The 12,973-nt window shown below is 37.0% G+C and overlaps 1 protein-coding gene and 1 pseudogene across 1 annotated transcript in view; one reads left to right on the top strand and one right to left on the bottom strand.

The window, feature by feature from the left end:
- Positions 1 to 352: 352 nt before the first annotated feature.
- CERS3 (ceramide synthase 3) overlaps positions 353 to 12,973 on the bottom strand; it is a 69,833-nt gene continuing 57,212 nt past the window's right edge. The window contains 1 exon segment of the mRNA XM_043987401.1: positions 353 to 475. Within this exon segment, the coding sequence (XP_043843336.1) occupies positions 353 to 475 (123 nt within the window).
- LOC122742859 lies at positions 1,940 to 2,642 on the top strand (annotated as a pseudogene).

The raw sequence follows: 12,973 nt of genomic DNA on the forward strand, positions 1-12,973 counted from the left end.
TAACCTAATTATAATTCAAGCCTTTCTCTGGAGAAACTTTAAAATACTTGCCCAACTGAAGCCTTAAACGCTGTAAAATAATTAGGTAATGTTTCACACACCAATTTAAACGTTAAAAGAACAAAAACTCGAGATGACCCGCCCATTAAAAATTTTCCTTAAGCAAAAAGAAATGTTGGTGGGGTGGGAGGAGGCACACTGGGGAACTGGGATCCTCTCAAGGCCTCATAAGCGGCAATAAATCTGTCCATGGTACAGAGGAACCTGTGATTCTCAGCTCTATGCAGCTTTTTGAGTTCGATGCCCCCACAAGAATCAGACAGCACAATGGGAGGCACTGTGGGGCTCAGACCTAATGACCAGGCTGACCATTGGGAATTGGATTCCTGCCTGTCCCACGACCATTCTTCAAACACTCCGGTTCATCCTCTTCAGCAGACTCTTCTTCGTCATCACTCCTTACATCCTCAATCTCCTAGACAAAAGGGAAAAAAGCACTTTGAGCAAATGACCTTCAATAGGTCATGAAGTACTGAATATGCTATAATAAATATTTTAATACTTCAAAGATATGTGTTGGAATATGTTTGCGGACAACCTCCATAACACAGATTGAAAACTGTATGACTTGGGGCAGCTAGGTGGTGCAGTGGATAAAGCACCGGCCCTGGATTCAGGAGGACCTGAGTTCAAATCTGACTTCAGACACTTGACACTTACTAGCTGTGTGACCCTGGGCAAGTCACTTAACCCCAATAGCCTCACCAAAAAAAAAAGAAAAGAAAAGAAAAAAAAAAGAAAAAAAAGAAAACCGTGTAACTTGGTGAACCAAGATTTGCTATGCTCCAAAAATGACTTTAATGAATATGGCAGTCCTATTATTGCACTGAAGGAATACCTCTCTTTAAGAGGCAATTTATGAAATTTTAAACATAAAAAACAGATACACTAGGGCTGCCGTTCTTAGCCTTTTCAGGAACCCCTAACCAGAATTGTGTTTTTAAATAATTGAAAGAAATAGCAAATTTCTGTTAGAGGTTAATGAAAGTAAATGTATATGTATATATACATGCATGTATGTGTCTATATAAAGATATATATATATACATATACTTACATATACGCACACATATACATATGCATATAGATGCATATATACACACACACATACACACATGCACACACACATGCATATCCAAGTACACATATGGCCAAACCTATTTGGGGTCTGTTCACTCAAGGCTAAAACTGCTACATTAGAGATACAGTATAAAAGACCTCAACATAGGTTTCCTTTATTAGAATTCCCCAATGCATTAAAGTTTTTCTTAACAGATTATTGGTGATTTCAGAGAAGATAAAGGGCAGAGAAGCTTAACTTGCCTCTCACTGTCCTTTCTAAAATGTCCATTTACCTCTATCACTCAGTAACCTTTCCTCCTTTGAAGTTCACTCAATCAAAAACATCCAAACAATCTAAATTATCGTGGTAGTCCAGTATATGATCCCTAGATCAGTCTTCCTCCTTTCTCAAGGACTTTACCTGTGGCTCACCATCTTCTCCCCAATTCCTCTGCTTATAAGAGGGGACTTTAATATCCATATAGATGCTCTTTCAAACACCCTTACCTCCTAATTCCTCAGTCCCCTTAAATCCCATGACCAAATTTTTCACTTGATTTCAACCATACATATATGCTAGATCTTACTTTTACTCACAAGTATTCCATTTCCTTTGTTTAAAACTCTAACTTTCTCCTTTCTCATCATTACCTCCTATCATTCCATTTCTCCCTATGCCTCATCCCTCCTAAATCTATCCTTCCCCTCCTATTTTCAGTCGGCGGCCAGCACTGGCGTGTTCACACACTGTGCTCCTTTCCTACCCCAGGTTCAGTTCCTCTGCTGCTGCCTCCTCCCTGTCCCTCCCACCACCACTATGGGCTTTGGAGATTTTAAGACACCCGCGGGCTTGCAGCACCTCAATGACTTCTTGGCGGACAAGAGCTACATCAAGGGGTAAGCGCCGTCCTAGGCCAACAGTGAGGTGTTCAAAGCCATTTCGGGCTGTCGCCTACAGACTTGTACCATGCCCTCTGCTGGTATGACCACATTAAGTCCTACAAGAAGCAGAAGGTGAGCTTGCCAGGAATAAAGAAGGCTTTGGGCAAGTATGGGCCCACTGATGTAGAAGATGCCACAGGAAGTGGTAGAGATACAGATAGCAAAGATGATGATGACATGGATCTCTTTGGATATGAGGAGGAGAAGGAAAGTGAAGAAGCAAAGAAGCTAAGAGAAGAACATCTTGATCAGTACAAATCAAAGAAATAATAATTAATAATAATAATAATAATACCCTGTAATTGTTGCCAAGGCTTCCCTCTTACTGGATGTAAAACCGTGGGATGATGAGACAGATATGGAAAAATTGGAGGAATTTGTCAGAAGCATTCAGGTAGATGGCTTGGTCTGGGGATCTTCTAAACTAGTTCCAGTGGGATACGATATCAAGAAGCTTCAAATACAGTGTGTAGTGAGTGGAAGATGATAAAATTGGGACAGATATGCTAGAGGAACAGATAATTGCCTTTGAAGATTATGTGCAATCCATGGATGTTGCTGCCTTCAATAAGATCTAAATTCTACTCAAAATTTGTATTTGAATAAAAATATTTCCAAGCAAAAAAACTTTTAAAAAATAAATCTATCCTTACCCTAATTAGGACCTCTAGGTTCTCCATCCTTCACTATTTCCTGGGACCATTACTCCCCCTCTAACTTCATTTTCTTTTTTCTCCAATCTCAACTCAGGGGTTAGACATTGCAACTCCATACTGTACCTTGTTTTTAAATCTTTTACCCTACCCTAATCCTACTAGTTTTGATCTCTAGTCAAATCTCAGCCTTGAATTCTGCCCACAATTCACATTCTCTCTTCTTCTTCAAGAGCTGTTGAACACAGCTGGAGGAAGTCTCACAACCATGTTGACTGGGTACATTACAAATTCATGTTCAACTGGGCAAGTCAGTCCTTCAGTTATTCCCTAATGGAGCCCTTATTTCACTCCCCACAAAAATTATTTCAAATTTTTATCTTCCCTCCTCAAGAACCCCATCCACCCTTCTTCCACTCACTCTTGGCTGAGGACCTTGACTGTACTGAGAAAGTTGATGACATATGATGTGGACTCTCTTTTCTCATTTTCTTCATCTCAGAACTCTTTGATATCTTCTCCTACTCTTTTCCTTTCCTCAAATCTCTGAAAAAAGTGTCCCTTCTCCTTGCTGATGGCCAGAACCCCTTCATGTACACTTGATACTGACTCTTTTCACTTCCCCAAAAGATTATATCCTCAATTATCCCCTCTCTGTTAACAATCTTCAACTTCTCCTTATCCATTGGTTCTTTCTGTACTGTCTTCAAACATTTCTATTTCCTCCATTTATTAAAATCCCTCATTAGGTTCTACCATGCCCCTAAAGCTATTATTGTAATATCTATCCTTCCTTTTGTAGCCAAACACCTTGGGAAAACTGTCTTTAATTATTGCCCCCATTTTTTTCCCTTCACTCCTCAACTCTTTGCAATCTGGCTTCCAGACTCATCACTCAACCGAAATGGATTTCTCTGAAGTTGCCAATAATATCTTAATTGTCAAAATTTATGTTCTTTTTTCAGTCCTTATCCTTCTTGACCTATATGCTTCCTTTGCCACTAATAACAGCCCTTTCCTCCTGGATCATGTGTCCTTTCTAGGCTTTCATAACACAAACGCTCTCCTAGTTCTTTTATCTCTCTAACTCTTTCTTCTTAGGTTCCTTCATTGGCTCATCATCCAAATCACATACTACCTAATTGTGCATGTTCCCCAAGCCTATGTCCTGGGTCCTCTTCCCTCTATATTCTTTCTTTTGATAATCTCATCAAATCCCAAGAGTTTAACTATTATCTCTATGCCAATGACTTATAGACGAATATGTTGGGCCTCAGTCTCACTATTGAAATTCAGTCTATATTACCCATTACCATTTTGTGTGTGTGTGTGTGTGTGTGTGTGTGTGTGTGTTTTGTGAGGCAATTGGGGTAAAGTGACTTGCCCGGGGTCACACAGCTAGTAAGTGCTAAGTGTCTGAGGCCAGATTTGAACTCAGGTACTCCTGACTCCAGGGCCGATGCTCTATCCACTGTGCCACCTAGCTGCCCCCACCCATTACCTTTTGGGTTTTTTTTTTTGGTGAGGCAATTGGGGTAAAGTGACTTGCCCAGGGTCACACAGCTAGTAAGTGTCAAGGGTCTGAGGCCAGATTTGAACTCAGGTCCTCCTGGATCCAGGGCCGGTGCTCTTTCCACTGTGCCACCTAGCTGCCCCATACCCATTACCTTTTGATATTTTAAAGTGAATGTACCTGATATATCTCAAACTCAATATGTCCAAAACTGAACTCATTCTCTTTTTCCTGCTCTCTTCCAAACTTCTCCACTTCTATTGAAGTCGCTACTATCCTTCTAGTCTCCTAGGTCTGTACCCTCAATTTCTTGGTCTCTCTCATAGCCAATTAATTGCCAGATCTTGCTGTTTCTATCTCTACAACATCTCTCACATCTGACTCCTTCTTTCTATTCACATAGCTATCACCTTAGTTCAGAGCATCACCATTTCTCACCAACAGTATTACAATAGCCTCTTAATTTATCCCCCAGACTCAAGCATCTTACCACTTCAATGCATCCCCCACACTGCTGCCAATGTAATTTTTTTACTTGGCAGATGTAAGACCACATGACTTACTTGATCAAATTCCAGTGATCTCCTACATACAGAGAGAGAGAGAGAGAGAGAGAGAGAGAGAAATCCAGCCAAACTGAACTTTTCTCTCTGTTTCTCATACACAACGCTCCATTTCTCATCTCCATTCTTTTGGGCTGGAAATCCCATATGCCTGGAATGCTCTCCCTCTTTGCCTCAATTATTCTCTTTCCTTCAGATGCAGATCAAGCACCATCTTCTGCATGAAGCCTTTCTTGATTCCTCCCAACTGCTAGTGCCACAGACCTCTCAAAGTACTTGGTATTTAACTATTTTGTATTTATTTATTTTATATTTATACTATACATATTTCTCTATTTACCTGTCATCTCCTCCATAATAATGTTTTTTGTGTGTAGTGATTGTTTCATTCTTTCTCCTTTCATTTCCAGAACCTAACTTAATGACTAGGACATAGTAGATATGGCACTTAATAAGTGCTTGTTGATTGATTAGGAGATGTTGGAATCAATGAAAGAGGTAAGAACCTATTGCAAAGGCAAGACCTGAACTACATGCAAAACAGGGAGAATGGAAAAGATGGGATATATGGGAAAGATATGATCTTTTAAAGAAAGAATTTGCTCAACTTAGTGACTGGAAACAACAATAAGGAAGGATACAAAGCTGACAACTTTTTAAACACATTTTATTGATATATCTTGTTTTTATGTTGCTTTCATTTCTGGGTATCCAATTGCTCACCCCCACCCCCACCAAACTGAATCATCCCTTAAATAAAAGAAAAATTTGAGCAATAATAAATGATAGTCATCATGTCTAACAGTATAAGCAACAGTATATTGTTTCTGTCAGAAGAGGATAGTAGGTTTCGTTATCTCTCCTCTGGGACCATTATAGCTTTTCAGAAAAATAATTAATGTATTAAGTGACATATTCCAATGAAGGATGTGACTTTCAACCCTAGCTGAAACCCTCGTTTGTGTCACATTGCTTTGTATACCATTTCCCATTCCCATCTCTGTTTTGCATTAATAATTCAAATCTAGAATTGAAAAAAAATCTAAAAGAGAAGTATCATATCAGTAATGTTTCCTTATTCCTAATCTAATTTTTAATCCTAACTCATGGTAATGTACAGGATTTCATCTTCCACTGAAACATACAGTCAAACTCAAATATGAAATTATTATTTTGTTAGAGTATTGATTTGCTCTAAAGATGATGAAGCATGTGTAATTTCCAATAATCACGTATTATATAGAAATTGTAATGCTACAATTGCTGTTAATGTTTCTGAGATTTTAAATATTAAGTTATCTCAAAAATGCTTTCCAACTACAGCAAAGTCTATCAACAAGAGAATTAAAGTGTTTCTTGATAGAGGAATGAGTTTCCTACATAAGTGAAGCTTATACTTTTAAGCACTGAAACTTTTTTACTTTTAATGTCAAATTTTCAAAAAATGTATTGCACAATTATATACTTCTCTGCTTTATATACAGTTAACTGAACTTAATTCTACCTCTTCCTCAAAGACTCAAGCTGGTAAAGGACATCAATTGTTTTACTATGCTGAAATTACAGGATGATCTCAGGCAGACAATCAAACTATACAGAGTTGCTTGTGCCCACACCAAGTCAACTCCAGGTTGCTTTGCTTCTCTGGCTATTGATTTTTATGTTGCTATGCCTCCCTGTTTATCCATCCCTTATTTCTCCCTGTTGCCAGTGTTCTTATTTCTACCAGTTCACTTCACACTTATTCCTTGTAACATATTGTCCACAAGAGACATTGAAATTTGCCAAGAGAAAAACAGATAATCAGGCTTGTTAAATCAACAATCTTAATTTTACACTCAGGATGCTTGTACTCCCCTTTTATGGAGTAAAATCCATAGTCTTTGTGATATTTTCCTTACTGCTCAGAAGTTTCTTCCATTAATTCTGGTATTTTGGCTATTTGTAGCTGTAGTTCCAATAGCTAAGGCCATCAAAAAAATCTAACCAATACATAAGTGAGGTGTTATTAGTTCTAGTTTACCATGTCTCTTAAAGCAAGATATCTCAGAAACTTAAAGGGAAGACAGGTAGATGCCCAAAAACCAAGTGCAGAAGGTTTCTCTGGTCTTCCCATTGCAATTTTAGTGGCTGGGACTATACCTTAGAAGGGAAGTCCTTTTACTTGATATGATAAAATTTATACTTTATTTCAGTGTATGCTCTGGTTTCCCGAATAAACATTTATTGACTAACTATAATATTGCTAAAATAGATTAACTGAATGTTTACTAATTGCTTTTTGTCTTGTATAAACAACAAAAAATTACACCTCCCTCAGATGGAAGAACTACTTTACTAAAAAGCTATCTTTGCTTTACCTTTTAATGGAAGTTATGCACACTTATTCAATAAGCAGGATTTTTGGAAGAATAATGGTTAACCTAAGGAAGTGAGAATGATCATGACAGATCTGGTCTCATTTTACAAGCAACAGCCAGACAAAAGGTGATGGAAATGATTAAAAGGCACAGACAGACATTACAAAACTTGAACTTGGATGTTATGCATGACCAAAGCAGTACACTACCACTTAACATTGAGGATGGTTCTCACATATCTCTATTAAACCCAAATTCTAAAGAAAAAAAGAAAAGAGAAAAACAGAGGAAGACTAAGGAGATCTTTGGAGGCTGTTCCCTCACACCTCATTTTTCTAAGATGACATCCTTGACCATATGAATCACATTTTCCTTTTATACCCTGCAGACTGAAACTGACCTCCACTGGAGAGTTTGGGGGGGCGGCATTTGCAACTGAAAACCTTCTTTTGTGTACTAGGTTTCCATGCAAACAGTATAGAGCTTGAAAAAAACCAAAGCACATACTCTGTTGGCTTAATCACTGAAAATAAACTTCCTGGGGCTCTTCTCTAAGAGTACTGTTCTTTTCCTGAACAACATGGAAAGGGTCTCAAGATAAACAAGTCTCATTGTAAACAATGAGGAATAAACTTGGCACTTCATCAGTTAAAAGGGAAGGGAGAAAGGCAACCTTTCTTTGACATGCTGTGAGCTTGGATTCTGATTGGGATCTCCCTCAGAAGTCTTTCAGAAAAGAGCCACACTTGACTTTCAGACTCACAGCTCCATGCACTGCACTAAGGCTTCCTCTTATACTTTGTTTTTTTTTCCTCAAGATTTTTTTGGGAAAGAGAAATATAGAGAACCCAAATTGGGATAAAGAAGCAAAATCTAACCTAGAATGGCAACTTGTAAATTAATTCATTTCTCTAGATCTGGAAACTGATCTCCATGATACAATCCCTGAGATGGGCTAAACACTAATAAAATAATAAATAGTGAAAAAAGAAGCTAATTCTTGGATAATCCCTGGTGACTTGAAATTTGTTAGTGTGCAAGTGGATACAAATCTTGCAATTATACTGGAAAAAGCAATGGCTTAAAAGTTAGGAAATGTGAGTTTTACTAGGCTCTGCTGCCAAGAAGCTATAATGATTTCTTGACCAATAAATCCACAATTATATCCAATAGTTTTCACTCAGATCTTATCCTCCTTCTCCCCTCTTTGTACATTTTGACACTGATAACCACCCTCTCTTTTCCCTCTCTTTCCTCATTTAGCTTCCTTGACTGCTCTCTCCTGGTTTTCTTCCTCCCTATCTGATCCATGATTCTCAATGTCCTTTGCTAGACAATCATCTATCTCCTATTCTCTTCACAGAGTTCTCCCAGGGCTCTGCGTTAGGCCTTCTACTCTTTCTTTCTACTTTTTCCTTTGCTAACCTCCCTGACTCTCATGGGTTTAATTGAAATCTCTATACAAATGATACAGACATTTGTGTTTACAGTTTATAGTGTGGACTTAGAATTCAAGAGAAAGATTGAGGATATACACACATGTGTGTGTATGCATATACATACACATATATGTATATGAATATATAATATAGTATATATACTATAAATATACATGTGTAAACACACACATGTGTGTATGTATATACACATACGCATATCCCTAATCTTTCTCTTGAATTTTAGACCCTCACTGTAAACTACCTGCTAGATATCTTCAAACTCAACATGTCCTGACCAAATCTCATTGTCTTTCCCCCTAAACCTGACCTTCCTCCAAATTTTGCTCTTTCTGTTAAAGGTAGCACCATCCTCCCAGTAGCACAAATTCATAACCTTGGAGGAATACTTGATTCTTCCCTCTCTTTTATATTCTCTACATTTAACTAGTTGCTAGATCTTATCTCCTCAGCATCTATCAATTCTTTCCACTCACAAAGTTACTATCCTAGGTCAAACCTTGATCCCCTTTCCATTGGCCTAATATAAGAGCCTCCAAATTGGTTTCCATGCTTCATGTATCTTCCTTCTCCAAGTCAAGTTCTCTTCACACAGCTGCCAAAAACTAATTAGCCTAGAATTTCCGGCCCTCCGCAATCTGGTTCCTACCTACCTATTCAACCTAATATCTCTATATTTCAATCATACTGGACTACTAGCTGTTCCCTGAACTTTTGATTTCATCACCTCCATATTTGCATTTCCACAAACCACCCCCCATGATTGGAATGGACCCTACTCTCATCTCAGCCTCTCAAAATCTTTATCTTCCTTCAAACATCAGCTTAGGTGAAGCCTTCAGTTAAATTTGTTTCAGCATACATCTTGTATTCCTTGTCAAAATACTATAAATTCCTTGATTAGCAATCTTTAGTAGTAGCAGTCTTTAGTCTTTGTAGCCTTAACTCTCAATACAAGGCCTTACCATGTGTTCTTGATGTTTGTGGAACTAAACCAATTGAGCTACATTATCTTGGAAAATCGCAAAATCATGGAATCACAGAATTTTAGAGTTGTTGGAGACTCCAGTAGCCAGCAATGCAATTCTTGTCTAAAAGCCATCCCGGCTATAACATAACTAATAAGTGGTAATGCAACTTCTGCTTAGATGAAGAAGATGCCATCACCTCCCAAAGTACCTCAATCAACTTGTTATTCCTTGAATTTTTCTGGAGTTTTCTTAACATCAAACCTAAATTTTCCTTTTCTGCAATTTCTACATATTCCTTTTGGTTCTTTTCTCTAGGGCCAAACAGAACAACTCTAATCCCTCTTCCACAGGACAGCTCTTCTTTAATCTCTTCTTTTTCAGATTAAACATTCCTAATTCCTTCAACTGGTTTTATCTTTCAATACTTTTATTTGCACATCTGTAAAATGAGGGATTAGATGAATTCTAAGGTCCCTTCTGACTCTAAATACAACAATTCTGTTATTTGTGGTGATGGTGACACATTACTTTATCATTCCACTCAGTCTGAAGCCCTACCACTTTACCTCTTACAACAGCAAAGAATGAAGGGCCCTTATAGTTCTAAAACTGAAGCTTATACTCACACCACCACTTGTTGATTTCCTATGATCTCCTTCAGAAAGAAAATAAAAACTGTAGAGCAATCTGTCTGAAATAATAGTCAGAGAAGAATAAAAGGATTCTATATTCTTCTACTAAAAAGAAGATACATTGAAGTTGTCTAAGCAATTTAAACCTTATAGAGCTTGGGCTATCTATCACAACTCTATTCATTGTTCTGCAAGTACAACTGGAAAGAACCATTCTAAGTAAGTGATTTAAGAAGAAATGTGGCTTCTATAGGAATTTTAAAATTCAAGAAAAAATTGTTAAGCAACTACTATGTGTAGGGTAATAAGCGGGATTCAAAGATGAAAAACAAAACAATCCATGCCATCAAGGCTTTTGCAATCTAATGGGGATACATCATGTTCACAGAGAAGTATAAAATAAGGTATATAAGGGCAAGGAATAACCTTGGACAATATTCTCTGAAAAAAATTTTAGAGATTATTTTTGATTGTTTAGATTAGCAAAGAATTCATAGATGACACCTAAGCTGAACCTTGGAGCAAATGTATAGGAGACAGATTGCATGAATGTAACAAAAAGGTAGATTGAAGGTCCAAACTGGTAAAGATCTAGTAATCTAGTTTTGATGATAGTTTTCATGTGATGGAAAGTGAGGGGGGCGGAAACTAGGAAGATATATGATATACAGACTATGATGGGAATCAAATGCTAACCTATGGGATTTATATTTTACCTGATAGGCAATGGGGAGAGAATGAAGGTTTTTCAAGAAAAAAAGTACAGCATGATCAAATCTCTGCAGTAAGAATAACTTGGTACCTATTTAAAGAATAAAATAGAGGAGGAGAAATTGGAGTCAGGGAGAGGTGAGGTACATCTAATCTTCTGTGAATTAATTAGAGATCAATACAAGATGTTTCTAAATTATTATAATGTTTCAGCTACTTTTAATTTGTTCTTTTGGCTGGCCAGACAATTAATCTGATTATGAATGAATGAATTAATTATGAATTAATAGACTGGTTGATAAAATCACCGTCAGCATTAGTTTTAAGAACTGTATGTGAGTTTAAAGGACCAAAGAGGTGGGATTTCAGAGTGGGTAAAATAATAACACAGGATGACATAGTGAACATAAAGCATAGAATCAAAGAACTTGGAGCCAGAAGAGACTTAAAGGGTAATTTAACATAACCCTTTATTTTAGAGTTGAAAATTTCAAGGGATTGAGGGGTTAAATCACTATCCAAGAATACATAGCATAATTCAGTTCAATTCTACAGAAAAGTATTAGGTCCCTATTATATGTAAGCCAACATGTTAGGTGCTAGGGATACAAAGTCAAAAGTGAAATATGGCCTCTGAACTCAAGGATTTATATTCCATTGGAGAAAGGATATAGATAAACTGAAAACATTCAGAGGATGGCAACTAGAATGGAAGGCCTCAAATTCATACAAATGAAGATTAGGTGAAGGAACCATGGTAATTTATACCAAGAGAAGAGAAACCTTAAGGAGATGTGACAGTTGTCTTCAGATATCTAAAGAACTGTCTAATGGGAAAAAGTATTAGTAGGATGTTAGTTGGTTCTCCCTTGCTGAAAGCTTTAAGCATTTGTCATTTGTCATATTTGTCAGGTGTGTTGCAAAGGGGATTCATGTTCAGATACAATCAGGGTAAATGGCATGTGAGGTTCCTTTCACCTCTGCAATTCTGGGACACAATACATATATTTATGTATGTATGTGCTTACATATATATATATATATATACACACACATATAAGCATATACATATACTTAATGAAGAAGGTGGAATGTGAGCTGAACTTTGAAGATAAAGAATTCTGAGAGACAATGCATTCAAGGCATGACAGATGGCTTTTGAAAATTCATGGATATGAGAGTTAGAATATCAAAATTAGAGAACAGCCAGTCCAGTTTGATTAGAATATAGATTGTGGGAAGAGGAACAATATGAAATAAAGTTGGAAAGAAAAGTTGGGGCCAGACTGTGGAATGCTGTAAAAGTCAAGTTCCTTAAGAGTTCAGAGGAAAGGATCACTATGGGTTGGAATGTTCAGAGAAGCCTTGATAAAATTGGGCAGATTGAACTGGTTCTTTGATGGCAGAATTTATATAGATGAAAAGGAATGAACTGAGCCAAGATGAATGTCATAAACAAAAAGCAAAGATATAGCAATGTTCAAGGAGAGTTCGTGTGTAATGATTGATCACTCTGACTGGAGTGGTGTTGAGAAATAATGGTAGGTAAGTAGAAAATTAGAATGGGTGACTGTAGGTGTATATCCTGTCAAGGACCTTTCATATTCAATTACTTGCCAAAGAAAAGCAAAACAAAATTCCTACAAATCAATATATGTTGTTCGTATATTGGAGGTATTGTCACAATTTTAAGTGTCAACAGAAATGACATTTTCTACTAATGCTTGAGATAGTGAATTCTCTCTAGTTACCTTGGTCTTTGGAAGATGTTTGTTTTTAAAAGTTTGAGTATATACTGCTGATTAATTCTCTATAGGAATATATAACAGTAGTGTTAGACCCAGTTTAACAATAAGGCAAGATACCATATAACAAACTGTTCTTTAGCTAATGCAAAGCTTTGCTTTAGTCACCAACCCCATAGCCCTTAAACAAATGATGGTTTTACACATTACTTTTTGGATAACTTAGAGCTGATAGTCAACAAGATGTGCCATAAAAAAATAAATGAATGAATGAATAAGTGAATAGATAAATGAATGAATAAAT

Source organism: Dromiciops gliroides, chromosome 2 (assembly GCF_019393635.1).
Source record: "Dromiciops gliroides isolate mDroGli1 chromosome 2, mDroGli1.pri, whole genome shotgun sequence".
Classification (NCBI taxonomy): Eukaryota; Metazoa; Chordata; class Mammalia; order Microbiotheria; family Microbiotheriidae; genus Dromiciops; species Dromiciops gliroides.